The 25519-nt window shown below is 40.0% G+C and overlaps 13 protein-coding genes across 13 annotated transcripts; 7 read left to right on the top strand and 6 right to left on the bottom strand. All coding sequences in view use genetic code 12, as the record gives it.

The window, feature by feature from the left end:
• Positions 1 to 916: 916 nt before the first annotated feature.
• RJT20DRAFT_5633 (putative ADP-ribose 1''-phosphate phosphatase) lies at positions 917 to 1780 on the top strand (the record flags this gene model as incomplete). Its single annotated transcript, XM_064920710.1, has 1 exon — positions 917 to 1780. One exon carries the CDS (start codon positions 917 to 919, stop codon positions 1778 to 1780), a length of 864 nt encoding a protein of 287 aa, XP_064774319.1.
• A 90-nt stretch (positions 1781 to 1870) lies between these two features.
• RJT20DRAFT_43063 (uncharacterized protein) lies at positions 1871 to 2554 on the top strand. Its single transcript, XM_064920119.1, has one exon. It carries the CDS (start codon positions 1961 to 1963, stop codon positions 2513 to 2515), a length of 555 nt encoding a protein of 184 aa, XP_064774318.1. The 5' UTR covers positions 1871 to 1960; the 3' UTR covers positions 2516 to 2554.
• On the bottom strand, positions 2548 to 5167 carry ERB1 (Erb1p). Its single transcript, XM_064917176.1, has one exon. It carries the CDS (start codon positions 5033 to 5035, stop codon positions 2594 to 2596), a length of 2442 nt encoding a protein of 813 aa, XP_064774317.1. The 5' UTR covers positions 5036 to 5167; the 3' UTR covers positions 2548 to 2593.
• A 326-nt stretch (positions 5168 to 5493) lies between these two features.
• On the top strand, positions 5494 to 6423 carry RJT20DRAFT_95476 (U2 snRNP complex subunit; the record flags this gene model as incomplete). The annotated part of the gene is made up of 2 exons (XM_064921581.1): positions 5494 to 6046; positions 6164 to 6423. The coding sequence occupies 2 exons, from the start codon at positions 5494 to 5496 to the stop codon at positions 6421 to 6423; spliced, it is 813 nt and encodes a 270-aa protein (XP_064774316.1).
• Positions 6424 to 6551: 128 nt separating this feature from the next.
• Positions 6552 to 7445, bottom strand: RJT20DRAFT_135000 (lysophosphatidic acid acyltransferase; the record flags this gene model as incomplete). Its single annotated transcript, XM_064918365.1, has 1 exon — positions 6552 to 7445. The coding sequence occupies one exon, from the start codon at positions 7443 to 7445 to the stop codon at positions 6552 to 6554; it is 894 nt and encodes a 297-aa protein (XP_064774315.1).
• A 1300-nt stretch (positions 7446 to 8745) lies between these two features.
• On the bottom strand, positions 8746 to 9260 carry HTA2 (histone H2A). The gene has a single exon (XM_064917175.1). It carries the CDS (start codon positions 9163 to 9165, stop codon positions 8770 to 8772), a length of 396 nt encoding a protein of 131 aa, XP_064774314.1. The 5' UTR covers positions 9166 to 9260; the 3' UTR covers positions 8746 to 8769.
• An 804-nt stretch (positions 9261 to 10064) lies between these two features.
• On the top strand, positions 10065 to 10675 carry RJT20DRAFT_118363 (uncharacterized protein). Its single transcript, XM_064915873.1, has one exon. The coding sequence runs from the start codon at positions 10173 to 10175 to the stop codon at positions 10566 to 10568; it is 396 nt and encodes a 131-aa protein (XP_064774313.1). The 5' UTR covers positions 10065 to 10172; the 3' UTR covers positions 10569 to 10675.
• Positions 10676 to 11066: 391 nt separating this feature from the next.
• RJT20DRAFT_145391 (uncharacterized protein) lies at positions 11067 to 13934 on the bottom strand (the record flags this gene model as incomplete). Its single annotated transcript, XM_064918793.1, has 1 exon — positions 11067 to 13934. The coding sequence occupies one exon, from the start codon at positions 13932 to 13934 to the stop codon at positions 11067 to 11069; it is 2868 nt and encodes a 955-aa protein (XP_064774312.1).
• Positions 13935 to 14770: 836 nt separating this feature from the next.
• RJT20DRAFT_128072 (uncharacterized protein) lies at positions 14771 to 15692 on the bottom strand. Its single transcript, XM_064917174.1, has one exon. It carries the CDS (start codon positions 15557 to 15559, stop codon positions 15155 to 15157), a length of 405 nt encoding a protein of 134 aa, XP_064774311.1. The 5' UTR covers positions 15560 to 15692; the 3' UTR covers positions 14771 to 15154.
• On the bottom strand, positions 15693 to 17333 carry RJT20DRAFT_128070 (proteasome regulatory particle lid subunit). The gene is made up of 3 exons (XM_064917173.1): positions 17268 to 17333; positions 16358 to 17233; positions 15693 to 16243 (listed from the first exon to the last, which is right to left on the bottom strand). Exons 2-3 carry the CDS (start codon positions 16837 to 16839, stop codon positions 15817 to 15819), a joined length of 909 nt encoding a protein of 302 aa, XP_064774310.1. The 5' UTR covers positions 16840 to 17233; positions 17268 to 17333; the 3' UTR covers positions 15693 to 15816.
• Positions 17334 to 17950: 617 nt separating this feature from the next.
• RJT20DRAFT_42952 (uncharacterized protein) lies at positions 17951 to 18793 on the top strand. The gene has a single exon (XM_064920116.1). It carries the CDS (start codon positions 18037 to 18039, stop codon positions 18595 to 18597), a length of 561 nt encoding a protein of 186 aa, XP_064774309.1. The 5' UTR covers positions 17951 to 18036; the 3' UTR covers positions 18598 to 18793.
• A 962-nt stretch (positions 18794 to 19755) lies between these two features.
• Positions 19756 to 21736, top strand: CDC3 (septin). The gene is made up of 2 exons (XM_064917172.1): positions 19756 to 20032; positions 20305 to 21736. The coding sequence occupies exons 1-2, from the start codon at positions 20023 to 20025 to the stop codon at positions 21588 to 21590; spliced, it is 1296 nt and encodes a 431-aa protein (XP_064774308.1). The 5' UTR covers positions 19756 to 20022; the 3' UTR covers positions 21591 to 21736.
• Positions 21737 to 23471: 1735 nt separating this feature from the next.
• On the top strand, positions 23472 to 24642 carry RJT20DRAFT_5620 (nucleoporin; the record flags this gene model as incomplete). Its single annotated transcript, XM_064920707.1, has 2 exons — positions 23472 to 23573; positions 23935 to 24642. The coding sequence occupies 2 exons, from the start codon at positions 23472 to 23474 to the stop codon at positions 24640 to 24642; spliced, it is 810 nt and encodes a 269-aa protein (XP_064774307.1).
• Positions 24643 to 25519: the final 877 nt, after the last annotated feature.

Here is a 25519-nt window from a genome sequence, read left to right as displayed (position 1 = left end):
ACCTATCCCACAAGGTGCTTAATAGCAACAATATCAACGTGTATACAGAGCAATTGATCCATTGGGAATGCTTGGTCATATGAGCTGGGCATGGAAATATTACTGCGGCACGGGTGTTTTATCGAAAGCCACAGGACCGTTTGCCATGTTCCCAAAGATCTACCATTAATGCTTGCCAGTTTGGTGGGCTCTTGTTGGTGGTGTTTCGTGGCTAGTATTACCACAGCAGCCTCTTTCTCAAGCCAATTCCACACAATTGGCACATAATTGGCAAAAATCAGCCCTCCGTTTCCCCGTCTCCGTCCCGGGCTGCTTATCCGACCAATGCATATCAACCTCCGATTTCTGTTTGGTTACTGGACGACCAAGAGCAATGTTCATTGCTAGTGCCGGACGGTAGTGTTGCGTTCGAGGCACAAACCTTAAGAAGAACTAAAAATGGAGAACAATTCGTAGTACTGTGCTATAAACAAAAAGTTTATTCTGTAGCGATTCACCTGTTGTGAACTTAGTCGGAACGAATCTAACTGCCGTTTTAGGAGTGTTGCCGGAACTAAGAATTGTCAATTTCTTTCTTAGTGGTGGTGTGTTTGCATTCGGCATTCCTCGTAATTGGCACCAATAATCACGTTATCCATTGATTTCTTGTAGATCTTTGCTTTACTATGGCCAGCTTTCCTGTTGGGCTTTCTCTTTTCTGTCGTGGTCAACTAGGATCATTCAATTTCCATGTGATTACTGTTCCAGAAGCTTCTGTTTGTCTTCCCCAGTTAGTAATCAAGGCCTCTCATAACGACAGTGAAAAATCGGCTGCGCACGACTCTTCTAATCTAGTATCCCCCCACATTAACTACTATATAGCGATAAAGTGAACTAGTTAAGTGTAGTAGACATTCTTCTATCTTTGGGATATGCAATGGTACTGAATCTCATCCTTTTGGATACAAATCCGATTTTGCACAAGTTTTGGAGCTCGCATTATAACCAGTTACTTGCTGTGATAAACGGATATGGGCTTCAATTCCATAATAATGTAAACCTTCATTTCAAAAACTGCTCCATCGGTTCATTAGTAGCAACACAGCCAAAACATGATACCAAGAACCCCACCGCAGTAGTAACGCCATCAAATTCGCTCTCATATATGGGTGGAGGCTTTGACAAGTACCTTCTACAAGCGTTATTATTGCCCAATGATAGTGGTAGTTACAAGCTCATCGAGCCCTTAATTCAACAGCATAGTTTAAGTAAGTTTAACGGATATTTACCTGTCAATTCTACAAATGTTATTGATTTGTTGCAGCTATTTAAAGACAACCATGACTACACACAATCACATGCATACAAGAACTGGAACCTCACTACAGTTATCCAAGTCCCATCCATGATTGTACCAGAGTCCATTGTCTCCAAGACAGTGGTTTTTGACTTTGTTTTCAATGTCATGTTAACATCATCGCAGCATCCAATAGATACCCTCATTATTCCAGGGATAGGAACTGGTTATGGCAGCTTAAATGCGGAGGATACATCCAAGATTATGATATTTTCAATATTGTTATTCAATTTGGATTTTGGTGCCGATAGGTTTTCCCAACTAAAGAAATCGTGTCTCATACTTTTCTTCTTTAACAAGGATTACAAGAAATTAGCCAATGAATCGGACCTTTCGGAACTTCACGCCAGTGTTATTTCTGATTTTGGCCGCACTAGACCTTACCAAGAAGGAGAAGGTACACTCATGAACTTCGATGATCTATTTAAATGCATTAGAATGTAATCTCAGGTAACTGACATAAACTTATACCCATTTTTGGAAATTTGCGCGATTTAGCGCAATATGAAATTTGAAAGCGCAAAATTTCAATATAAATTTTTCATAGACGCGTGCTATAAACATATGGAAGATAACTTCATTGTTTTCATCGGTACAGTTTCTTTATAGACGATTAGTGTAAGTATGACGCAGAAATCTCCTTCTAAACGTTTGAGGTACACTTTGGGATTTGTTTTCTGTCCCGAAACGAAGCAAATTCTTCTTCTAAACAGAAATAAACTGCCATGGATGGGCAAATGGAACGGGGTTGGAGGTAAACTTGATCCAGAAGAAACGCCATTGGAATGCATTATAAGAGAAACGAGAGAGGAGACGGGATTAGAAATCTCTAATTATGTTTCTCGTGGTATTTTAACATGGAATGTTACATACACGCAAGATCTGCATAACCAGCCGGAAGTTGGTGGCCTTTACATATTTACCGGTGAAATAACCAAAGAAGAACTCGAAGAGTATAAAACACCAAAGGTATACTGCAAGGAAGGTATTCTTGATTGGAAGACGTTGGAATGGGCTTTACATAGTGAAAACTTGGGGATAGTAGACAATCTACAGATCATATTCAAGCACATGTTTGATGCCAAAGATACTGATCTATTTACAGTGAAATATCAAGATTCGATTATGCTCAGTTGCATTTACTACCCTGGAAAGAACATTGAATATCCAGTCAGCTAGCTTAAATTAAAAAGATGTCTAATTATTCTTTAATGTATGCATTGTATTAATAAGACTAATCTACAGTATGTACTTTCTCTATGTGGTCCAAAGACGAGCAGTTCCATCAGCTCCAGCACTGAACAACCAGGCTTCCTTTGGATGCCAGATCAAGTCCAAGATTCCGATGCTGTTGATAACTTTGTGGCCAGTCAACTTCTTCAATGGAACCAATAATGGGTTGGTCATCAAATCGTCATACACTGTGCCGTGGAAAACATGGATGCTACCGTCGTCTGAAGCAGATGCAAATAAGGGCAAGTGACCCTTGTGGAATTTGATTGATCTGACAGCCTTGTCGTGGTATCTCAACGTCTTGTATGGAGTAGCACTCAAGTCCAAATCATGCCATAACACTCTCTTGTCATATGAACAAGCCAACAAGTTGTCTCCACGAGGATGAATATCAATGGTGGACAACATTCTGGCACCAGGCATCAACTTCTTGACTAACACTTGTTGAGCCAAGTCGTAGATTCTGATTTGACGTTGTGATGCTACAAATAATTGTGGTTTGAATGGATGGAACTTGGCGTCCATGATAATACCCTTGGACTTCTTGAAAGGGGATTGAGATAAATGCTTAGATAATTGATGAATCAACACGGCTGTGTTCTTACTGTCTGGTGACACTGTGACAAAGTAGTCACCCTTTCTGTGCCACGATATTTTCTTGATAGTCTTACGACATTGGATGATAGCAGCTATTCCTAACTTGGTCTGCTCCTGGTTTGGAGGATACCATTTAGAAACTTCTTTCTTAGCACCATTGGCTGTCTTATCATCGTCATCATCATCCTCATTTTCTTCATCATTCTCCTCATCATCCTTGAACTTCTCTTCCTTCTTTTTGTTACCAAAGGTATCGTAACCCCAACCTGATTCAATTCTCAATCTGCCCGTGTTCTCAATATCGAAACCAAATATAGGTGGCACAATTAAGTAGATGTTTTCTCCGGCACAAGCAGCTAAAATTCCAGTCTGCGAATCAGGGTTCCATTCCAAAGATTCGATATGGTCCTCTTCATTAACTTCCTTGTTGATTAACTGGACCTTGAACACTTGTCTTCCAGTTAAGATCTCCCAGATTCTTACACTACCATCATCAGAGCCAGTAGCCAACCACAACCCTTGTGGATCGATAGAAATAGTTCTGATCTTCTCAGTATGGCCTTGGAAAATAGTAGAACAACGAATAGGGAATGGTCTTAAATCCTTTGGAGAAGGTAATTCTGGAATCAAACTTTCTGGGTCAATGTTCAATTTGTTGTGACGAACTCTAGGAGCTAAGTACAAATCCAAACATCTCTCAAACCTTTCACGGACTCCTTCCTTGTAACCAGGCACCTTTCTCAAAGAACCGTATTTTTGAGGCAAGAAATTTCTCTCTCTATCAGCTGGATCTTGCTGTTCCCATTCTTGTCTCTCTTTGTCTGTCAAGAGATACTCTTCTGGTGGATTATAACTCTCCTCGTTGGTTGGAGGAGGCAACTTAGGAGCTCTTAAGTTCATGATATGGTCATCTACTTCTATATCGTCATCATTCCACAAGTCGTAGTTAAATTGATCTTCTTGGATTTGTTCCTTAACCTTGCTTGGAGGAACAATTCTTCCTTCTCTGATAGCTCTGACGATTTTCATAACTCTCTTTGCTTCGTGCTTAGAAGGAACGAATCTTCTCTTTGGTTCTGGAACAGCAGTCAAAGGCATCACTTCAGTCTTAGAAGTAAACCACTCAATTACCTCTTCGTACGGGTTAATGTTTTCGTCGGTATTTTCTTGCTGTTGGATCTTTCTGATTAACTCTAATTCTTCATCGGTCAACTTCAAACTAGATCCGGTGTTCTGATCCAACAAACCGGTCCATCCTTGTGGTAAGTCAATAGATTCTAATAATTGATCTAAAGCAGAACCCTTAGCAGGTCTCATAATTCTCTTACCATTGATATCGTAACCCAAGTGAGGCATCTCATCATATGCCGAAAGGGGAATGTTTCCGATGGTGTTGAACTCTTCGGCATCACTATCATCAGAGTCGTAGACAGGTTCGATTTCAGGCTTAATAATTCTAGGTCTTCCATCAGAATACTTGGTGTGGACCTCTCCATTATCCTCTTCAGATGTGAAAGAGAGAGATCTAATTTTCACGCCAGAAATGGCATCAGTTATGGACTTGGTATCGTAGTCATTGGGTTCATCTGAAAAGTCGTCACTATCAAAATCGCTTGGATCTTCTTCTTCTCCCAATAACTTCTCCAATTCCTCATCTGAATCGGCATCTTCTTCATCTTCTTTCTCGCCATTTTCATCCTCACTGGCTTCTCCATCTAACAAGCCATTCACATCGAACTCCTCTTCGGACTCCTCATCTTCCTCATCTTCTTCTTCAACAACCTCTTGAGTTCTCTTTCTCAGAGCTTTCTCCGTCTCCTTAGAAGGCTTTCTATCCTCTACGGACTTCTTTACTTCAGACTTCGCCATATTATCTTGGTGTCCTTGACTTTCATCTACTACATCTCCACTTGTTGCAAATCCTAATTTTTTTCATCTACTCATCTCTGAAAAACTTTCCTGCATGGTGGTTTTTCAGTTTTTCACGTGGATATAGTCACGTGATATTGGAGTGAATTCCCATGCCAAAAGAGTACCAAATAAGGGTGATTAACAGCTCGATAAGTAGTTTTCTAAAGTTTTATTCCCTATTGCACTTGGATAATTGAATTTGAACTCTATTATTGTCTCGTTCTGACCTTTTCACATATCCCTAAATTATGCTTATATAACTGTACTGCATATAAATCTTCCCTGTAATCACGTTTTTTGTCACGTGAAAAGTTCCAATATCAATAGCTCTTCAATATAATTTTACATTACAAGTTATTCTTTAACTTCTAAGGCTATAATTTCAGTTTGATAAGAGCAAACTCTTCAGCAACAAGATGAATTCGATCCAGAAGATCAATTCTATCAACCAGAAAGAGCTTGCTTCAAATACTCCATACAAAGCCTCGTGGCATTACGATTACCGTGATACGAATTATATATACATAGGTAATGTACCAAATGAGCTACAAGAGAGAGATATACTAACAATATTCTCTCAATATGGCGTGCCGACTCATATAAATATGGTAAAGGACAGGGAAACCGGAAAACACAGAGGATTTGCCTTTTTGAAGTATGCAGACGTAAGAAGCTGTGTTCTTGCTGTAGATAACTTCAATGGAGTGACAGTACGTGATAGAAAACTCCGTGTAGATCACACCTACTACAAGCTCCGAGACGACGAGAAAGAAGATGACTACTTGGTAGATTATAGTGAAGCAGATAGGGAATTGGAAAAGGAAAGAAGAAATCGTAAGAAAATCAGCGGAAACGATAAGAAATTATTGGTGTACGTTCCAGGTTCTAATGAAGAGGAGAAGAAGGGTAATGGTGAAATTGATGAAGAATTTAAGGATCCTATGGCGGATTATCTAGCCAAGAAGGATAGTGATAGTGTATTTGAAGACCCAATGGCTGCATATATTAGTGTAAGGAAAGAGGGGAGTAGAAATACAGATGAAGACGATGAATTCAAAGACCCTATGGAAGGTTATGTAAAGAAAGATGACAAGGCCGAGTCTGAAAGTGGACACAGAAGTCACAGAAGTCATAGGAGTCATAGGAGTCATAGAAGTGAAGGGAGTCATAGAAGTCACAGGAGCCATAATAGTGAAAACAAAGATGATGATTCCGGAAGACGCCATAGGAGTCATAGAAGTCATAGAAGTCACGGAGAGGATGAAAGCAGGAACAGCGCCTCTCGGAACAGTGAAAGAAACAAAGATAGCTCTACGGAAGATAGAGATAGAAGCCCCAGAAGATAATTCTGCTGGCACGAGATAAGATTTGTATAATATGTATATTAATGTATAAGTGCATGCTAGGCACATTATACTGCTGACATTTTAATGAATACCGATGAATAACAAAGAATAATCCCTCTACATCAAAATCACAAGGTCTTCTTAATATCATGGTTGTTGTAGTAAGCGATAAAGTTTTCCTTCTCTGCAATATTCAAATTTTGATTAATGGCATTCAAAGAGTTCATTTCAAAAGATGATTTGATAGTCTCAGGAGCGAAACTGTCAAACTGATATGACTTTAATCTGATGTAATTATTCTTCAATTGGTCCAAGTTTGTTAACAATTCAAAGAGATACCCTATTTTGGAAGTTGGAATTGGTAATGTGAAGTAAGCAGGCTTGATCTTCACTACAAGTGATTTGACAGTGAATCCCTTGAATGTGTAGCTTGGTTTTAATTTCACAAACGGTAACAAGGCCTTGTTGTTGGACGTTGTTCCCTCCAATAGCAAGAAGACCACCTTACTCTTATAATGGTCCGAGTCCCCAATGGGAGTGCCTAAATGTGTATTGTCGAAAGCGTGAAGAATCAAACTCCAAATGGAGTATTCATACAACTCTCCTGACTGAACAGGAATTAATATTTTGATATTTCTCCAGTTCCAAGTCTTTGATATTACAGCATAGATTAAGCCATCAAGGGGACTAACGTAATTGACCACAATGACTTCGTTGGCCCCTGGTTTATTCTTGTTAATAGCAATGGTATTGGACTTTTTGACGTTTTCCACCGAAAAGTCCAAATTATTGAAACCAAATAGAATTAATAGGACAAACTGAGCTAGTGGTTTAAATGACGTAAGATAGTATATCAACGTGAAAAGTATCAAGAAGGGTAACTTCACCAAGAAGACTAGAGTCTTAACTGTCAATTGTAACCATTTTTTCACTGTTGACTTTTCCTGCTCAAGTGGAAAAGGTACGGGCATAAACGGAGAAATTCCCGTTCCCTTATCTCTCCATGATGAAAACTTCTCCATTCTGGTATGACTGTGAATCTAATGACCAATAATTGACCAAGGAGTGAAAGAGTGAAAGAAATTCGATATTCGAGTCTATTTCTAGGACGATTCTATTTCCCAATAATTGAATTTCTGTAGCGAGAGATTTCCACCGTAGCGACAAAAGATTCTCGGTGGTGTGAGTCTCACGAGGGAACAAATAGCGACGGTTTTTTCTGGGGCATTTTGCAGCATTTAATGGTAGTATGAGATGAAGGAAGAGGTACGGTTTCTTGAAGGAAAATTGGGGGATACTGTGGTACAGTATGTTATGGGAGTGAGACAGTATATCTATATATGATAGATATATAGATATTCTCGAACACACGCTGTAGCTATCAAAGTGTTTAAATAAAACAAATGTGCCTTCTAACTTGTAACTCATGTCTTCTCTCGTAGTGCTGTCTCGTAGTGCGTCTGTGTGGTAGTGGGACTTGTCTCGTAGCATGTCTCGCTCGCATTTCCATATCTTCGCACTAAAAGCCAGTCAACAAAAATCACAGCACCATACCGTACCGTCCCACTACGCCAGAAGTGACACACAGTTTGCGATTTCTATATTTTGCAGCAGCAAATTCCCACGGCAATAACTGAAGAGTTCTACAGAGTGACCAATAAGAGACCGTTAAAACAGGTATCATGTGGAATCATGTGCTCAAGTTAGAAATGAAGACATAATTCAGGGGATCTTGGGGTTTCCCCCCATTTTTGGTACTTTCTTTGTTGTGTGCTTTCTCGTTATTTTCGCAAAGAATCTATGATAGTTGGTTAGTCCAACATCTATTTGATAAAGTCTTCTGATATGGCATTTCCATCGTTTGACTCACTTATTGAGATGACTAATAGTAAGTGTATGTGACTTTGTAGTTAGCCAATTCACTATACTATTAGGAAGCAGTTACCATGGACCTGGTGAAGCTTCCTATTTTTTGAGTTTCACCACTTGGCAAACGAAAATCTTAGTGATTGGTGTGGCTTCTATACTTTCCATAGGCCTTCTACCTTTCTATACACCATGTGCATTAAAAGTACTCTTCGCCTGGTTCTATCTCCTCGTAAACAGGCTACCAAACACAGGCACATTACTATCTTGCCCTGAAAATGGAAAACCAAATTGAACTCTTCGCCACTTCTAATTGCTGGTACTACATACGTCAATACAATAGAATTATATGTATTCCATTTAATAAACTACCTCATTAAAAACTAAAGCTAATGTACACTAGTTTGACTGGACAAACTGCTAGAAAAGAAGAATAACTAAAACATTAAAAGTACACAAATATAGTGGTAAGTGACCCGTTTACAATTCTTGGGAAGCCTTACCGGTCTTGGCCTTCTTTGGTGGTAACAAGGATTGGTGGATGTTTGGCAAGACACCACCTTGGGCAATGGTGACGTGACCCAACAATTTGTTCAATTCCTCATCGTTTCTGATGGCCAATTGTAAGTGTCTTGGGATAATTCTGGACTTCTTGTTGTCTCTGGCAGCGTTACCAGCCAATTCCAAGATTTCAGCAGCCAAGTACTCCAAGACGGAGGTTAAGTAAACTGGAGCACCAGAACCAACTCTTTGAGCGTAGTTACCCTTTCTCAAGAGTCTGTGGACTCTACCGACTGGGAAGGTCAAACCTGCCTTAGCAGATCTGGAAGTTGAAGCTTTTTCAGAAGAACCGGCTTTACCTTTACCACCTGACATTGTATTGATTTATTATAATATTTGTTATTTACTTAAGATAGATTATATCCAAATATGAAAAGAAGAAGAGAAGACAAGATTACGTTGTTTTATCTACTCGGGGGAAAACAACAGTATTTATAAAACGAGGATCACTTGTTGTTTGAAATGCAAGTACAAATCTGCTTGTCGTGCGGGAGTGCACGGAGACAGTGATGTTCCCGTGCTGTTTTGGTACTGGCGACGAGGGCGACTGGAGTGGGTGAGAGTGGTATGTGTGTTACGCGTGCGTGCTGTGCTAAACTCGCAAAAGAGGTTGAAGTGAGGAGCGTGCTGTAGATTACACCCGCGGTGTGTAATGTGGGTACCAGAGAAGGTAAGAGGAGATTTCTGATTCTGGTGATAATGGTTGCAAGACTGTAGAGGTGATAACCTTTGAGGTACTAGAGCTCGATAATGGACACTTTGAAGTAAAATACTGGTTCTTCAAAACTCGTATTGCACGAATTCACAACTCAATTGGCGTTTTTCCCATCCAATTCCCATGAAAACCTGCTCTATTCACAATAAACTCTACTCCAGAAATCGTTTATTTGCATCCTTCTCTCTGTTTTGTTTTGTTTGTTTTGATCACGCTTGTGTCACCAGCACTCCATAATTTCTCACAGTTTATCTCACTATTTTTCTCTCTCTCCTAATCTCCCTCGCGACTTCCTACGACTCTCCTCACTCTTCTCTCCCTCCATGCACCTCTATTCCCGCATCACTCTCCTCGCTCTCCTCGCTCCTCTCCTATCCTCTCCCTCGCCGCGCGCCTGTTTGTTTTGTTTTTCCTCCCTAATCTCTCACCGTTATTGCCACTGTTGTTTGTTCTCTACTGCGCTCCCTACAGGAAAGCCAGGCAACCCCGAAATCTCACGGGAATATAAATATTTTGAATTTCCCTCAATGTTACCAATATTGGGATCCACTTCTTCTTCTTTGTTTTGTATTTGTACCCAATTCAATATCTATAATCAATCGTCACAATGGCCCCACCAAAAGCTGAAAAGAAACCTGCCTCCAAGGCCCCAGCTGAGAAGAAGCCAGCTGCTAAGAAGACTGCTTCCTCTACTGACGCTAAGAAGAGAACTAAGACCAGAAAGGAGACTTACTCTTCTTACATCTACAAGGTGTTGAAGCAAACTCACCCAGACACTGGTATCTCTCAAAAGGCTATGTCTATTATGAACTCTTTTGTCAACGATATCTTCGAGAGAATCGCTGGTGAAGCTTCCAAGTTGGCTGCTTACAACAAGAAGTCTACCATCTCTGCCAGAGAAATCCAGACTGCCGTCAGATTGATCTTGCCAGGTGAATTGGCTAAGCACGCTGTCTCCGAAGGTACTAGAGCTGTTACTAAATACTCATCTGCTTCTAACTAGTGAGTGGGTTCTTTGTTTGGTTCACTTCTTTTAACTTGTTATTTGTAATGTTTATATAGGTTGAGTGTATATTAGTCTTAATAATGAATAGGAATTTTGTCTATGACGTCCTGAATTGTGCCAGCTGTAGTTCTATAGAATAGTTACAAACGACATAGTCTTATGTTGTGATCCATCTACACATCTACATCCTATAATAGAGGTATGGATGTTCTTCATGCAGTAGCTGTTCGATTATTGCAGCTAAATCTGATCACTATACAATTGTTGACATTGTATGATACCACTTCAGTCCTCTTGAATTCGGATATATACTAAAAGTGAGATGACCTTTGTCGTCGCCCATCAAAAGCTTCTGCTACATCCTAATTTCGGTATGATATAGTAGTACTTTGTTGTATATGTTTAGCGTACAAAGCTATATGCAATTATGGTTTTCTGCTCTTATGCTCTAATGCTCTTATGCTCTAATGCTCTTATGCTCTAATGCTCTATAAGTTATCGACTTATGCTATCGGTTTCTAGCATTCCTCCATCAGTCTCCTCCTCTCCGTACATAATGATTAGTACCAAGCAACTCATCAAATTAAACAAATGGTGCATCCAATAAGTATGACGACTACCATACACAATGCAATAGAAGATGAAATAGCCAAGATACCACGTGAAGTGCAACTGGTTGGTTCTTTTCTTCGGTAATTTGACAAGCAAGCTGTTGCGTTCCGTCAAGAGCAAAATAGGAACGATGGAAAGTAAGTTGTGATGGGATGAAAATGGAGTCTTCCAGTTGATCAGGATGTTGTGAACAAAGACAATCACAATTGGAATATTAATTGGCAAGATCCAAAGCATAGGGATCAAAAGTGACATTTGGTAATTGAACAATTGTGCGTTGTTCACCGATTTCAATACGTTGAAGAGCTGAATGACGCAGCTGATTACATATACGATTTGATATGGAATGTAAATCGGAATTAACATTACCAAAAGTACTGTAACAATAATGCGACGTCTTGAAGGTGAACTGTAGTCGACAGCTTTAGATTTGTTGATCCATGTCAATAAAGTCCCCACAACACTCAATGCTGACAACGCATAGTATGTAGCGAATACCAAAAATGTACCCATGAGATAGAATATCACGCTTATGAACCATAAACTATTTTCCTCTAATCCCAAGTAAAAGGAGTTTAGTTTGAAGTCATGTCTGAGACTCAAGTTAATCTCATTGGAATCTCGTAATACAACTGGATCTATTAAGTTAAGCACATTTTGAATCCACTCAATCTTAACAATATAGTTGAGAAAGCATAATCCTCCTAAGATTGCAATTATGGGCCAGCCGGAGTTTATGTATGAAAGAACATAGATGAAGTTGGGAAACTTTCCTGTTCGGAAATACATTTGGAATTGAATCAACAGTACCAAGAGCGATATCAGAACACATACAGCAACAAGGGACAATCTGTATCTCATCACCAATGACCGGAAGCTGTCTAACAAATCAATCTGCAATTCAATATCTAATGCATCTTCCTTGTTGTTAGATGTTGAATCTGACCACAATTGGATATTCAATCCATAGCTGTCTTTTATCTTGAATGGTACGAAAGGTGCAATCCCATGCATCCTAAGAGTAATGTCATTGTTACTTTCTGCATTTACATGCCATTTAGATTCATATGGTTGATCGATCCATTGACGAATTATCGATTCAAAGGATCCAGGACTCTTATTACCATAGTTAAGTTTTAATCTGTATGATAATAAACTACTCCAAGCGCCTGGAATATGAATATTAACAGATAGTGGACGATTCGCAGGCAAAGAGATGTCCGCGCCTCGGCTGAACAATGATGACAAGTCCTTTCCTAATTGAAACTGAGTTGACTTGTATTCTGAAAGCTCGGCAATTACAAATTCTTCTGGTTCGATATGTGTTTCGGAGACAAGTAGCACATCGAAATGTGACAAAACAGTCAGATTATATTGTAAAGCATAGAATGGGGAGGATTTCGATGACCTATCTTTGTTTCTTACAGAAGGTGGGATTATGTGGGCCTGTTTAGAAACTTCAATACATTTAACAGTAATGAACTCCTTTGTTTGTTCATTTGTCAAATCTTCAGGAGTTTCGTCTTCCAGGTCCTCACTCAAGTTATTACAAAGCAATACTGTAAGCTTCTTTGAGTTCTGGCTATCTTTGCCTGTCTTCCAGTCTAATGGCTCTTTGGAACTTAGCAAGTTGAATTGCAAATTCTCCTCTTTTTGTAGGTGGAATACATTCCATCCCTTGTTGGCATTCACTAATTTCAACTTCTTCTCTCCACTTAAACTGAAGGAGTTGATCTGCTGTAGATCTAACTTCATGCTTATCTTCGGGATTGTGGTTTTGAAGGGCGCATAATCTTGAGTGGTATAATCCTCAAATCCAGATAAAAAGGTTCTTCTAAAAATGGACATTCTCTCTTCCAAAGAATATGTCTTGGTGGCACTGCGTCTGTCAGCGATTTCAAGCAACGCCTTGGCCACCTTTTTTCTCAACTGGTCACACCAAACAATAGCCAAGTGATCAACATTAGTCCAAACTCCTGGGATTCCCGTGGTGTAAACAGTAAAGCCATTGCTTGGGGGGACCAAAAAACTTAAGGTAGTATAATCAGCAGGCAAGGTCGAGTCTGTTAAACCTCCCGTTATGGAAAGTAGGGAAACATCGCGGAGACGGCTAGAAGCTATTTCTGATACAGCATTACTCTTAGCATTGCTATTGTTGAACCCATCAAACCAGAAACGATCGATTGCTGAATATATCTTCAATATATCTCCGTCAAATGTCAATGGTGCAGCAGCGTGTGGAGATGCCAAAGTTATAATAGTATTTACCGAATGATCTACGTAGTTCGGCAATGTGAGCATCACTCTAGCTACTACTCCTCCCATAGAGTGTCCCAACAATATCACGGATTTTGGTGCAATTGGTTCATCGGCATATAATTCCAAGATGAACCGAACGGCTTCGTTCAAGAACTCTGCTTGATCTAACATAGTTCTTCCATGGAACGCAGTGAAATCTTCATTAAAATCTGCCGAGAAGAAGTCAAAATTCTGGGCATTTGGGTTCTCTATGTTACCGTTATTTCCAAAGTAGATATTGGCAGTTTCGGCTGCAATTGATCTGACTTGTCTATAGCTACCAGCGTTACCGGGAATGAAAAGAACGGGAATCCCGCTTAAGCGGTCATAACCGTTTTTCTCATCTGGAATCGGGTCTTTTCCCTGTTCTCTGTATAAGTATAAGGAGTACTTGGATGCAAATTTTGTATGAGATTCGTCGAAAGCTAATATTCGAGCGTATGATGGGTACATGTATACATTTTCACAGGCAGGGGCATCGGCTCCTGATAACGAACGAGTGTAGAGGACGGTTGTTGTTGTGAATAGGATAAGACCAAGAAGACTTGCAATGTAGAGAGATATTTTTCTCTGAGGCCTTATCTTTCCACGGGCCTGTAGATCCATGATGTGATGATTATTATGATGATGAAGTTGAGAATAGTGCTTCAAATTTGATTATAATAACACTCTGGGCAAAGGAATGGATCAGATCGCTGGTTTGGTGGTGGTAGGTGCTGCCTGTTAGGTCACTTCTAATGATACTACTTCAAGAATGACACTATAGATATTAACAAAGATACTTAACAAAGTATGCGATACACGTCTTTTTCTATGGAACGCTCTATACGAAATGAATGGAATGTATGGTAGTAAATAGATCCATGTATTATATGAGTACCCAGTGATACCAATGCATATGTAAAATCTATCGACACAGCTAATCTCTTATAGATGTAGCTGAATCACAGAACCTCAAAGAATGCCTACAGCCCTTTTATGGTTTTCTATCAACATACAACAACAAATACCAACTTCGTACGAGGTGAACTGATACGTTTGAAGTCAAATGCTGCCAATTTTCTGTCGTGCTGTGGTGCGTGTACAGTCAGTGAGACAACGTAAATGAGTTTAACGCGACGTTTAGTGAGAGAGCGTGAAAGCGGTTAGTGAGAGCGTGAAAGCGGTTAGTGAGAGCGTGAAAGTGTTTAGTGAGGTTTTTTTTCGTGTGGAGAGAGTGTTAGTTAGTGAGTAGTGAGTATTCTGTTAGGGACTCACTGACTGACTGACTGACCGATTGATTCTTGTCAATTAGTGGTGGTACTAGTTAGTAAAGTACATCTCTCCTTATTGCTACCATTAAATGAATATGCTACGGAAATCCCTGTAATAATGATAGTGTACATTGCTTGTAAATATGTAAATTGTTAGTGGCGTTAGATATGCTCTCGGAAAATGCCAGTTCTGCAAGCTGGGGAGGCTCACTTCATAGCGAGAGTCTTTATAGCGAGAGCTCATACCTAGCAATATTTATTGGCTGCAAAGCCTTTGGCTCCATAGTAAAATAACGATGTACACTTATACACCACTATTCGATTTCATAGCAATACTCTCCAAGGCACTGAAATATTAATATCTATTATGAACGAACGACGTGAATATCGAACTTGCTAATTCTAACACTTGACAATATGCTACTTTTCTCCAACAATGCGATCCTCCTCGGGCTCCTCACTGATAACAACTCTGTCCCCAAAAGTCTCATCTCTGTTCACCACTTCCACATGGATGTCGTCCTTGATCACCGTCTCTTCCTTGGCTAATTCAACCAATTTCTTGATTTCTTCCGTGGAAAAATTGGAGTCAATGGGAATCTTCCCTTTGGGGACAGGCAATCCATCATGGTCCACCTCCTCAGCTTGAGCATGTTCCATTGTATAGTCATCATTCACCTTCTTATCACTCTCTTTTGGTTCTCTAGGTGATTCGCCATCTTCATGTTCTGCAGCCATAGTCTTGAGCTTATCAAGAACCGATTCATTGGTGACTTCTTCGGGGTTCCGGTCTGGCGGTTTTGCAATCAATTCTATTTTGTCCATTGTATGATAAATTTTGCAATCAGTTGCAGCAATTTTTATTTTGGAATAAAGTTTTGACCAATGTCGAATTATTAACACGTCCTTACCTCTATACTTATAGCTTATTATGTCAAAAGCTCATATTTAACAATTGTATCCTCCTAAGGATTATTGTTGCTACTACATTGATTAGTCTTGTATGACGTCATACTACACGTGATCGCAGCTCCAATGCAAATTATCAGATTCTATACTTTTTATATTGATGAATACCTACTTCAGTCTTTCATTTCTTCGTCATGTTGACCGTCATTCTCCTCACCTTCCTCTACTTGCTTAGCCTCGCTGCTCTTGGCTTCTTCCTGCTCTTTCTTGGCCAACTCGCGGATTCCAGCCAAAAATCCATCTACTCCCTCTCCCTTGTAGTCGTACTTCAAGCTTTGTGCAAGCAAGTAGCCAGCTCCTTTACCATCTCTCAACAGCTTACTCAAGTTCTGTTCGGACTGTTGGAAGAAACCGCTTCTCACTACGTCTAGGATAGTTGATTTTGAAGGGTGGGAAGCTGAAGATTGCGGCAAATGCTCGGAATATAATTGTTGCAATTGCTCTGGATTGAGCTTATCAAGATGCTTTTCAATTACTCCGATGTCCAATAAGTCAGATATGGCCGAAATTGGCAATTTAGGAGTCTCTTTCACCGGTTCTCTAATTCTGTTAATACAGATATTCATATAGATGGGATTGCAATCTTGCACCTACGATGCAACATGTGCCTTTATTGATCTATGCAAATTGGATAATAATGAAATACATACTTACTCTTTGTTGTCTTGATGTTCCTCCTTCACCTCCTTCGAAGCTTCGGCGGCTTGTGGTTCTTCGTCCTCTTCTTCCAACTCTTCGTCGTCCTCTTTGATGGTTATTAAATCGTTGATCTCTTTGACGATTTGCAAGTCTTTCTCCGTGACTTTGTCCAATTGGTCGATGTCGCCGACATCTTGGAGCCAATACAAGTATTTGGCGCCCGAACTCAAGAAAGTCAATGCAAACACCCTTCCGCTGGTGCAAGATTTGATGTGCTTGAAACTGACGTCTCCTGGGATAAGCAACAACTCGTCCTTTTCCACGTTACCGGCCACTGTGAAGTCTGATTTGGCGGTCCATGTGAAGTCGAAGAAATCGGGTTCGTCGGCGCTTGGTTTGACCACTATCACACCCTTATGGGCCAATGGCGTACATCTGTTGGTTTCTTCGTCGTACTGGACTTTGCCAGCATGGAATCTTATGGTTTTTGTTGACATTGTGATTTCTTGTTTTTGCTGGTGAGACACTGGTGTTTAAAATATGATATTTCCAGTACTTTGTGCCAATGATTTACAGCAATTTACCAATTTACCCGCTCAATCTACTTATGGTCAATATTATTAATGCTCACTTGTCACGGCTCACTATTTCAATTCTCACTGCTACACTCGAGATTCTTTCTCTCCTCACGATTATGCTCACTCACACTGTCAGCTGGAAGAGTCGCCACTGTGAGGAAACTAAGAGTGTATGGAATTCATACAGTACGTTGGGCCTTCAAATATGAGGATTTGATTGTCTTACATGCATTACCTCGTAGGGTAGATTATCGAACAATGTTTGTTAATGATTAGTGTATGTTAATGATTAGTGTGTGTTAATGATTAGTGTGTGTTAATGATTAGTGTGTGTTAATGATCAGTGTATGTTAGTGAACAGTAACATTACCACTATGATAGTGAATTTGCTACTATAATAGTATCCATTACTATAATAGTATCCATTACTATAATAGTATCCATTACTATGAGTATCCATTACTATGACAGTTCCATTACTATGACAGTTCCATTACTATGATAGTGTCCATTACTATCATAGTGTCCATTACTATCATAGTTGCATTACTATCATAGTATCCATTACTATCATAGTATCCATTACTATCATAGTTGCATTACTATGGTAGTGTCTATTTTACTACTGTGATAGTGTTATATTTTACTACTATGAAGTGTCCCTTATACTACTATTGTAGTGCTCTTTTACTATGATAGTGTCTATTATACCATACAAAAAAATATACTCTTCATTATCCATTATCTCTTTCCATATCAAAGAATGCACATTTCCCATGACACACAATTATCTTTACTCGCATTAGTCTCTATTTTACCTCTCCATTACCTCTACATTAGTGTTCAAACTATCTCTACATTACCTCTACTAATTACATTACCCTACCTGTTCTCTCCCTCTCCCTACACCTTGCAAGACTCCTCCATACATTACCCAGTACCACACACACACACACACATAATCATCCGGCATGGGCACACGACCGCGTTGCATGCAGTGACAATAGAAAATGGGACAGTTGTACTCTGGTGCCATCAGTAGATGTAGAGATGGTGTGTCTAACCAGTGAAATACAAGCGGTAAGTTCTTCTTGACATTGAGCAGTGCAAGCGACAATGCTGTTTCCTCCGGAGGAAATCGAGGTTCTAGTGACGAAAATCGCTGCGATTTTGCGGGATCGGAATGAGACTTTGGCCATCTCAGAAGCAGCATGTGGAGGGCTCTTGTCTGCGTACATAGTGACGGTGCCAGGAGCATCCAACTTCTACATCGGTGGAAAATTGGTGTATTCATTGAAACAGAGACTCAAGTTGTCGGGTTGGACCGATGATGAGATCAGCAATTACATGGGTCCCTCCGAACAAGTGGCTTTAAAATTGGCCAGAACCACAAAGTATGAGCTTGGATCAACTTATGTTCTTTCAGAAACAGGGTTTGCGGGCCCATCCAAAGACTTGCACTTGCTGGAAAATACCAATGGTAAGTCAGCCGACCAAGCAACTGATGCAGAAGTGGGTACGGTATATCTCGGCTTGAGCGGGCCCAAGGTCCAGGTCTCAACCTCCAGAAAGACTAGTAGCGAAGTCAGAGCATTTAATATGGCCGAGTTTGCCAAGCTAGGTTTGCAATTCTTGCTAGAGCAGCTTGAAAAGATCGAAAAGGTCAAGGAAAACTGATTGACGACGCTATGAATGATGGAACTACTGAAAATAGATGAATTATGTGTATATACGTGCCTACTGGCCAACAATAATAAAATTATAGGTCAAGATGAATGGCGAAGAGCTTTGACGTTTTAGAATGAAGAGATTGTATGTGATGTAGGTAATATGAGTAGTTCAAGGGTTTGGTTTTAGTCAATTGAAGCCTTGAGGTGTAACGATTGCAAAAATGTAGTTTATGCCTTATATGAACCAACCGACATGCCTTTTACTGGGATACTGGTCAATAAACAAGTCACATAGGCTTTGAATCTTTACCTCTATCCAAAAGGCTACAGTATTTTTCAACATTGTAGATCTTTTGAACATTCCGTATTCTTCATTTTTCATACTTGCATTGTTTACCCATTGGGTGATTTTACCCATAGGATAAGCCATAGGGCGTTTTCCTATTATCCTAGACATTTGGTGTCACCTTGTTTTCTTCAAATAGCTCGTTTTGACGCTATTGTAATACCTTTCGTCTCCGTTGGATTATATGGGACGGTTTAGAATATTGACTTTTATATTACTTCTTAATTTCTGTTCGATGTGTAAAATATGCTTTTTTGCAATAATTCCAAAAAAATGTAAGAACAATATATTTAGTGTGATAGTCACCAGTAGAAGAGCTAGAATCTAACTTTTAAACTGTAACAACTATTCGAAGAAGAATAGAAATAGACAGATCTTTCACTATAGACCGCATCCAATTTCTACAATTTACTCCCTTTGAAGTCGTTTTATCGGTTCTTTGAAATTCTCCCTTCTTTCAAGTCTACTCATTCATATACATGCTTTTCACCTACATTTACAGCAAACAAACTTGCAGCTATCTCTACACAAAAAAATCCTATGATAATTCTAAAAGCATCTTCAGAATCCTACAACCTTCATAAACCACTCTAACTAGTTTATATCCCCTAAAAAATTTATATCAATCCAAAAACCCCAGTTTTCTTCTCGTCCCACCAACTCTCTCTACTATCCCTCTCATTGACTCAGCGCTACCATGTAAAATCAATCCACTACTACAACTTCTACCTCACGAAAGTAGCTACCATATAAATCTCGTAATTCCCCGTCGCTCCCCTCGCTCTGCCCACCTCCAAAAGCTGCAAATCTCGCCAGTCTCTCCACACGTGACTGGTATTTCTTGGGGCGCTGACACGTATCAAGGATTTTTTCTGGTAGCCAAATTGGGCTGTTTAGGCATATACTTAACTTGCAAATCAATAAATGTGAATTTCAAAACAAACTCTCACCAGAAAATTGGGATTGGTTCAATTCTGTTCATATCATTACCGGCGGCTACAGAGTAACGTCTCCAGAAAGAAAGCTCTTAGCACCAGCATTAAATCCCAGCGTTGGTATATAGTCGACAACACCACGTATCACATCATGACGTCTGGTATGTGCCAATTACACGAGCAGTATAAGCGAAGTTGGACAATAGTGAGAAATCGAGTGTGACCGTGAACTCGGCGTCTAATGTTTTGTTGGATATCTAGGATAAATATACAGCAATAAGAGGATATTTGAGCTTAAATCGGATGGAATACTCTTGCTAATTATCCTTCATCAACATCAGACGACGTGACCGTCAAAATTCACTGTTTTTCGTTACCCGCTGCTGTCAATTTCACGTTACAAACATGAACGACAATACTAACACATCTATAGAAGCAGAAAGACCACCCGTTCCTCGTCCAGCTCAGGACATTAAGATCCTCAAGAAGAAGCTTAACGGTTATGTAGGTTTTGCCAACCTCCCAAAGCAATGGCACCGTAAGTCTGTCAGAAGAGGTTTCTCTCTTAACATCATGGTTGTTGGAGAAAGTGGGCTTGGAAAAGCCACTCTTGTCAACACTCTTTTCAACAGAGAAATCCTTACCAATACAAATGATGACGATGACGACGATTTGGATACCGCTGAAAAGGAAAACGTCGTTGTAAAAATCAAGTCTACCAATGCCAATATCGAAGAAGACGGCGTCAAGTTGGCTCTTTCTGTTGTTACTGCTCCAGGTTTTGGCGAGTCCATCAACAACATTGATCTGTGGAAGCCTATAGTGGATGAGATCAATAGCCGTTTTGATCTGTACTTGGAAGCTGAGAGCAGAATCAACCGTGCCGCCATCAACGATACCCGTATTCACGCTTTCCTCTACTTCATTGAGCCAACAGGCCACTCTTTGAGAGCTCTTGATATTGCTCTTATGAAGCAAGTCCACGAAAAGGTCAACTTGATTCCAATCATTGCTAAGAGTGACACTTTGACTGAAGAAGAGATCAGTGAATTCAAAGCACGTATCACCGAAGACATCCGTTTCCAAGGTATTAAAACCTTCAGACCATTAGATTTCGAGGATGACGACGAGGAAACTGTCTTGAACACCAAGCAGATCTTGGCAAAATTCCCATTTGCTGTTATTGGATCAACCAAAGAGGTTCAAACTCCAGATGGAAGATCGGTTAGAGGAAGAAAATACCCATGGGGTATCATTGAAGTAGACAACGAAGACCACAATGACTTCATCAAGTTGCGTCAATTGCTTATCCGTAACTTCTTAGAGGAGTTGAAGGAGCAAACGTCTAACACTTTGTATGAGAACTACAGAAGTGAGAAGTTGAAGAAAATGGGTATTGAGCAAGACGACAGTGTTTTCAGAGAGTTCGACCCACTTACCAGACAAGAAGAGGAAAGAGCATTGCATGAGGCTAAGTTGGCCAAGATGGAAGCCGAGATGAAGGCTGTCTTCCAACAAAAGGTGTCAGAAAAGGAGAAGAAGTTACAGAGATCTGAAGCTGATCTTTTCTCTCGTCACAAGGAGATGAAGGACAAATTGACCAAGCAGATCAAGTTGTTGGAAGACAAGAAGATCCAGTTGGAGAAGCAAAAAACCTTGCCACAAGAACCTCCTGTCGTGGCAGCTCCAACCAAGAGTCGTAAGGGATTCTTGCGTTAATGTGGCATGAAGGCTTCCGGTAAGGAAAGTGAAATATCGTCGAAGAAGCTAGAAAAGCTATCTTATTATTATTATTATTATTATTTTGTTCTATTAATTTCGCGTAGTATGTAGCAGCGTCGGTTTTATGGTTAATAAACTATTTGAGTAGAGAACGAAGGTACTTGTAGTATAAGCATTCAATTGAAGGACTGGTTGGGTAGCTGCAAATAAATGCAACAATTTAGTCCATGTGGGGTGCGTTCAACAACGCAAATCATGTCCATGGCTTGTTTAGTCCAAGGTGAGAGTTCAAGATTCAATAGAGGTAGAATACTCAAGGGTTCAGAGAGTTATAACTACTATGGGTAATAGCCGGTAAGCTTCAATAGAGTTCTGTATCAGTTCATATCAAATGAGATTTTAAGCGGTATTTTCAAAAGCCCCTTAAATACAATCACAATGCTTCCTCCCAGCTCCTCCAATTTGACTTCAATGTTTGTTGTTTATTCCCCTGGAACTATCCCACCAACACACTTGGAACACCTGGCCAGAGTGTACCCCGTTTAGTTTATTTGTATTAGTTTGTATTATTCTATGACCTGAAATCCAGGCGAGTAAAATGCACGAGAGAGCCCCAAAAACGCCTGAATAGGAAGTCAGGCTGAAGTAGTAGTTTATTGGAACTCCTCTAACAACGTATCATGGGTATTCTGCGGAACAGCACAGGTGACAGGTTCAGTTTTTTTACGAGTGTGAAAGTATTAAGGGGGTAGTGGGGAGTCCATGGATTCTTTATACGACAAGTAAGAAGAATCGAGCGATTAATGTGGGTTCTGGGCTGTTTCTTGACAGTATTCTACAGTGTGATTTTTTTGGCTGTGAATTTTGACACACTATGAATAAATTTTTCAGAGGGTGAAATTTAGCATATGTATAGTTACCACTGTGAATCTATGGGCTCTATTATATAAGCTTCCGCCACCAGATTTTTGTACTCCTTAGATATATATCAACTATTACTACCTACCAAAGATTCCTACTTTAAGGCGTTTCTTGCCTACACTCCCTAATAATCGTTAAACCGATTCAAACATACACTCTATGAGCTGTCAACTATGGTACATTCCTTCTTTTTCTCCATACAGAATATTTTTCCAAGGAGTGTCCACTAAGAATTTTTCACCACAGATGCAATATTTACTCTCAGCATACACTAGACACTAAAATAACTCTAGCATATTCCATAGGCTCCCACTGGCTTGAACACAATATACAAAATACCAATATACACCACACCTAAGGAATAGCAATCTTCACACGATGCTTGCAAAACCCATCAGCAACATTGGACTCCTTCCATACAGTACAGTACAGTACTTAACCAATCAACTATACCTATAAACTACTACACCACCTCTACTATACAACCTCTATTGCTGGATTCTGGATTCCAGTCATACATTACCATTTTGTATCTCTGTCTACACCCCGTATCCTTCCAAAAACCTCTCCGTTCCTCTCATTCTGCCACCGCCCTTCCCTCCCTGTTCTCCCTCACTCTTCCCATAGACTCCATCTCTTCCACCACCAACACCTCGGAACGATCTCGTGACTGACTAACCTCCTCCACCAGAAAAAAGTTTCAGGTGCACTTTTAAGCACACACTAAGATCTCTGGAGAACAGTCTGGACATAACCTTACGATATTCGGTACATTTCTTTACTGGTGAATATTGTGGATCATCGTTTTTGAACAGGATTGTAGTATATTTCATATATATTTGACGAGAAAGTTCACTTGTGCATCGGATTCAGTAATAATTGGCTTCACCCATCCATTTATTCCTTGTATAACCCCCTTTACTTACCCCGACAAACAATCTCCGAAAGAACAGCAACATGTCTACCTCTGCTCCTCCTCCTTCAACCCAGAAGCCTGCAGCAGCAAAACCAGCTCATGCCGACAAGTTCGACCAAGAGAAGCTCTTGGAGACTATTAAGGTACGTATCAATTAAGCTTACAATCATCTTATAGCATTGAGGAGCTTCCGCCAGTCCCGTTGGTGTGAAATTTCCTGATGGCAAATGAAATTCTCGATGAAAGAGACGGTTAAAGGAGAATTGCAACGCCAATTGGAAAGAATGATGGCAATTCGAGATTAAGGTATTCAATGTGGAGATATCTGACGATCTGGAGTTATTCAAATGATAATTCCGTTGTCAAGGCTACTTTAAGCATCAGTTCGTTGTCAAAGCCCGTTGTAATATTCTGCCACGAATTGAGGTCATCGCATCCATATCCACCGCCAATGCTTGAAAAATTTACAAATCCAATACAATAATACTAACTTAACTATTCTAGACTCTCCAATTTGCTTGGTTCGTTGGCCACTTCGTTACCTTGATATCCGTGTTTTACTACACCCTTACCTACATCAGAATCTTCCCATCCACCTACAAACTCTGGTATGTGACCGCTCTTTTGGGAGTTATCGAGAGTTTCGGAATTCTTGTATACCAATTAGTCCAAAAGAATGGCTTCAACGTTGGCTTGTTGTTAAAGGACGACAACACCCACTACTTCTTGTATGGTTTGTTGTTCCTCTGGATGAGACCTTACGTCTTATTGACTTTATTCCCATTTGCTTTATTCTCCCTTTTCCATGTCTTGGTTTACGTCAAAGGTTACATCTTGCCTATTTTCCGTTTGGAGAACTCTCCTATTTCTGAGCACATCGGAAACTTTGTTTCCAAGAGCAATACCAAGTCTATCCAATTGGCCTCTGGCTTGGAAATCGTCACTTACGTGTGGTTGTTCTTCAGAATGCTTGCATTCAGAAAGAGATCCTTGAGTCCATTCCTTGCTTACACTGTTTTCATCAAGAAGAGATTTGAGACTTCCGTCTACACAAGAGACTTCTTCAAACAGATTGAAGTTCACATCGACACCAACGTTAACAAGATCGGTCATCCAACCTTGAAGAACGTGTGGGTCCAAGTGAAGGATGTTTTCAGAAAGATCGGAGGTTTCTACTTGGTTAATGACTACACTAAGGAAAAGGTTAACTAGGTTAGAAAAGACTCTACCACCCTATAGTCTTCTTTTGAAGCTATAGACATGAACTCGACAATCTGTAACTGAGATCTAGCTCGCTTGATCTTCCTATTTATGTATTTTTTATTGAATTTCGAGAGCCTCATAACGGCAGCAATGGACATTCTTTGAGCCACTTGTCGCCGTGGCTCCGTTAGTGTATATGTTATGCCATACTATGCAATTTTACATGGTACTTTCAAGACAATTTATTGTAGACGAGATTACGTCATTAGACTTGGCTTGATGGCCCTTTATTGATGTGCAGGATGAGCTTTCATAGAGAATGTAAGGCTGAAAGAGTGTTACGTTGTACACCTAACGTCTTTCCACTTAGTCCCGTAGAAGAATACCGAAGTAGCAAGCCAGATTAGATTAGTTAATCTGCTGGTAATTCTAATTGAGGATGGTCTTCATGGCTGAATTGGGAGGATCTATATAAAATGGGATCCCCAAATTGATCACGTGAGTTTCGTGAATTTGTGAATGCAAGTGAAGTTTGGTATCCGAATGTAATTATCCAGAAAAACGCAATAATGTTACTATCAGAAGAAATTCCTTCCCTAATGGTAACTTCTTGAACAGAGTTTGATAAGTAGTAGGCTCAATTTATGTTGAGTCATGAGGGAGGGTTTCATGCGTTTCTCAGCCAAACATGGCATATTTACCTAAGCTACTACGAATAATTGATGCGCAATAAACGAATGAATACAATAGATATAGGCTAACTTGACCCGTTACCTAGACGAAGTCATCACCATCGAATAATAAATTGCCAATTAGAGCAATGTAAAGCCACCTATGTGTGGGTTATTGTTGCTGGATTCTTTACCAAGAGCAATCGAATCACGAT

Source organism: Scheffersomyces xylosifermentans (genome assembly GCF_036884685.1).
Source record: "Scheffersomyces xylosifermentans strain CBS 12540 chromosome Unknown RJT20scaffold_4, whole genome shotgun sequence".
NCBI classification, from domain to species: Eukaryota; Fungi; Ascomycota; class Pichiomycetes; order Serinales; family Debaryomycetaceae; genus Scheffersomyces; species Scheffersomyces xylosifermentans.
This window is presented reverse-complemented; position numbering and strand designations above follow the sequence as displayed.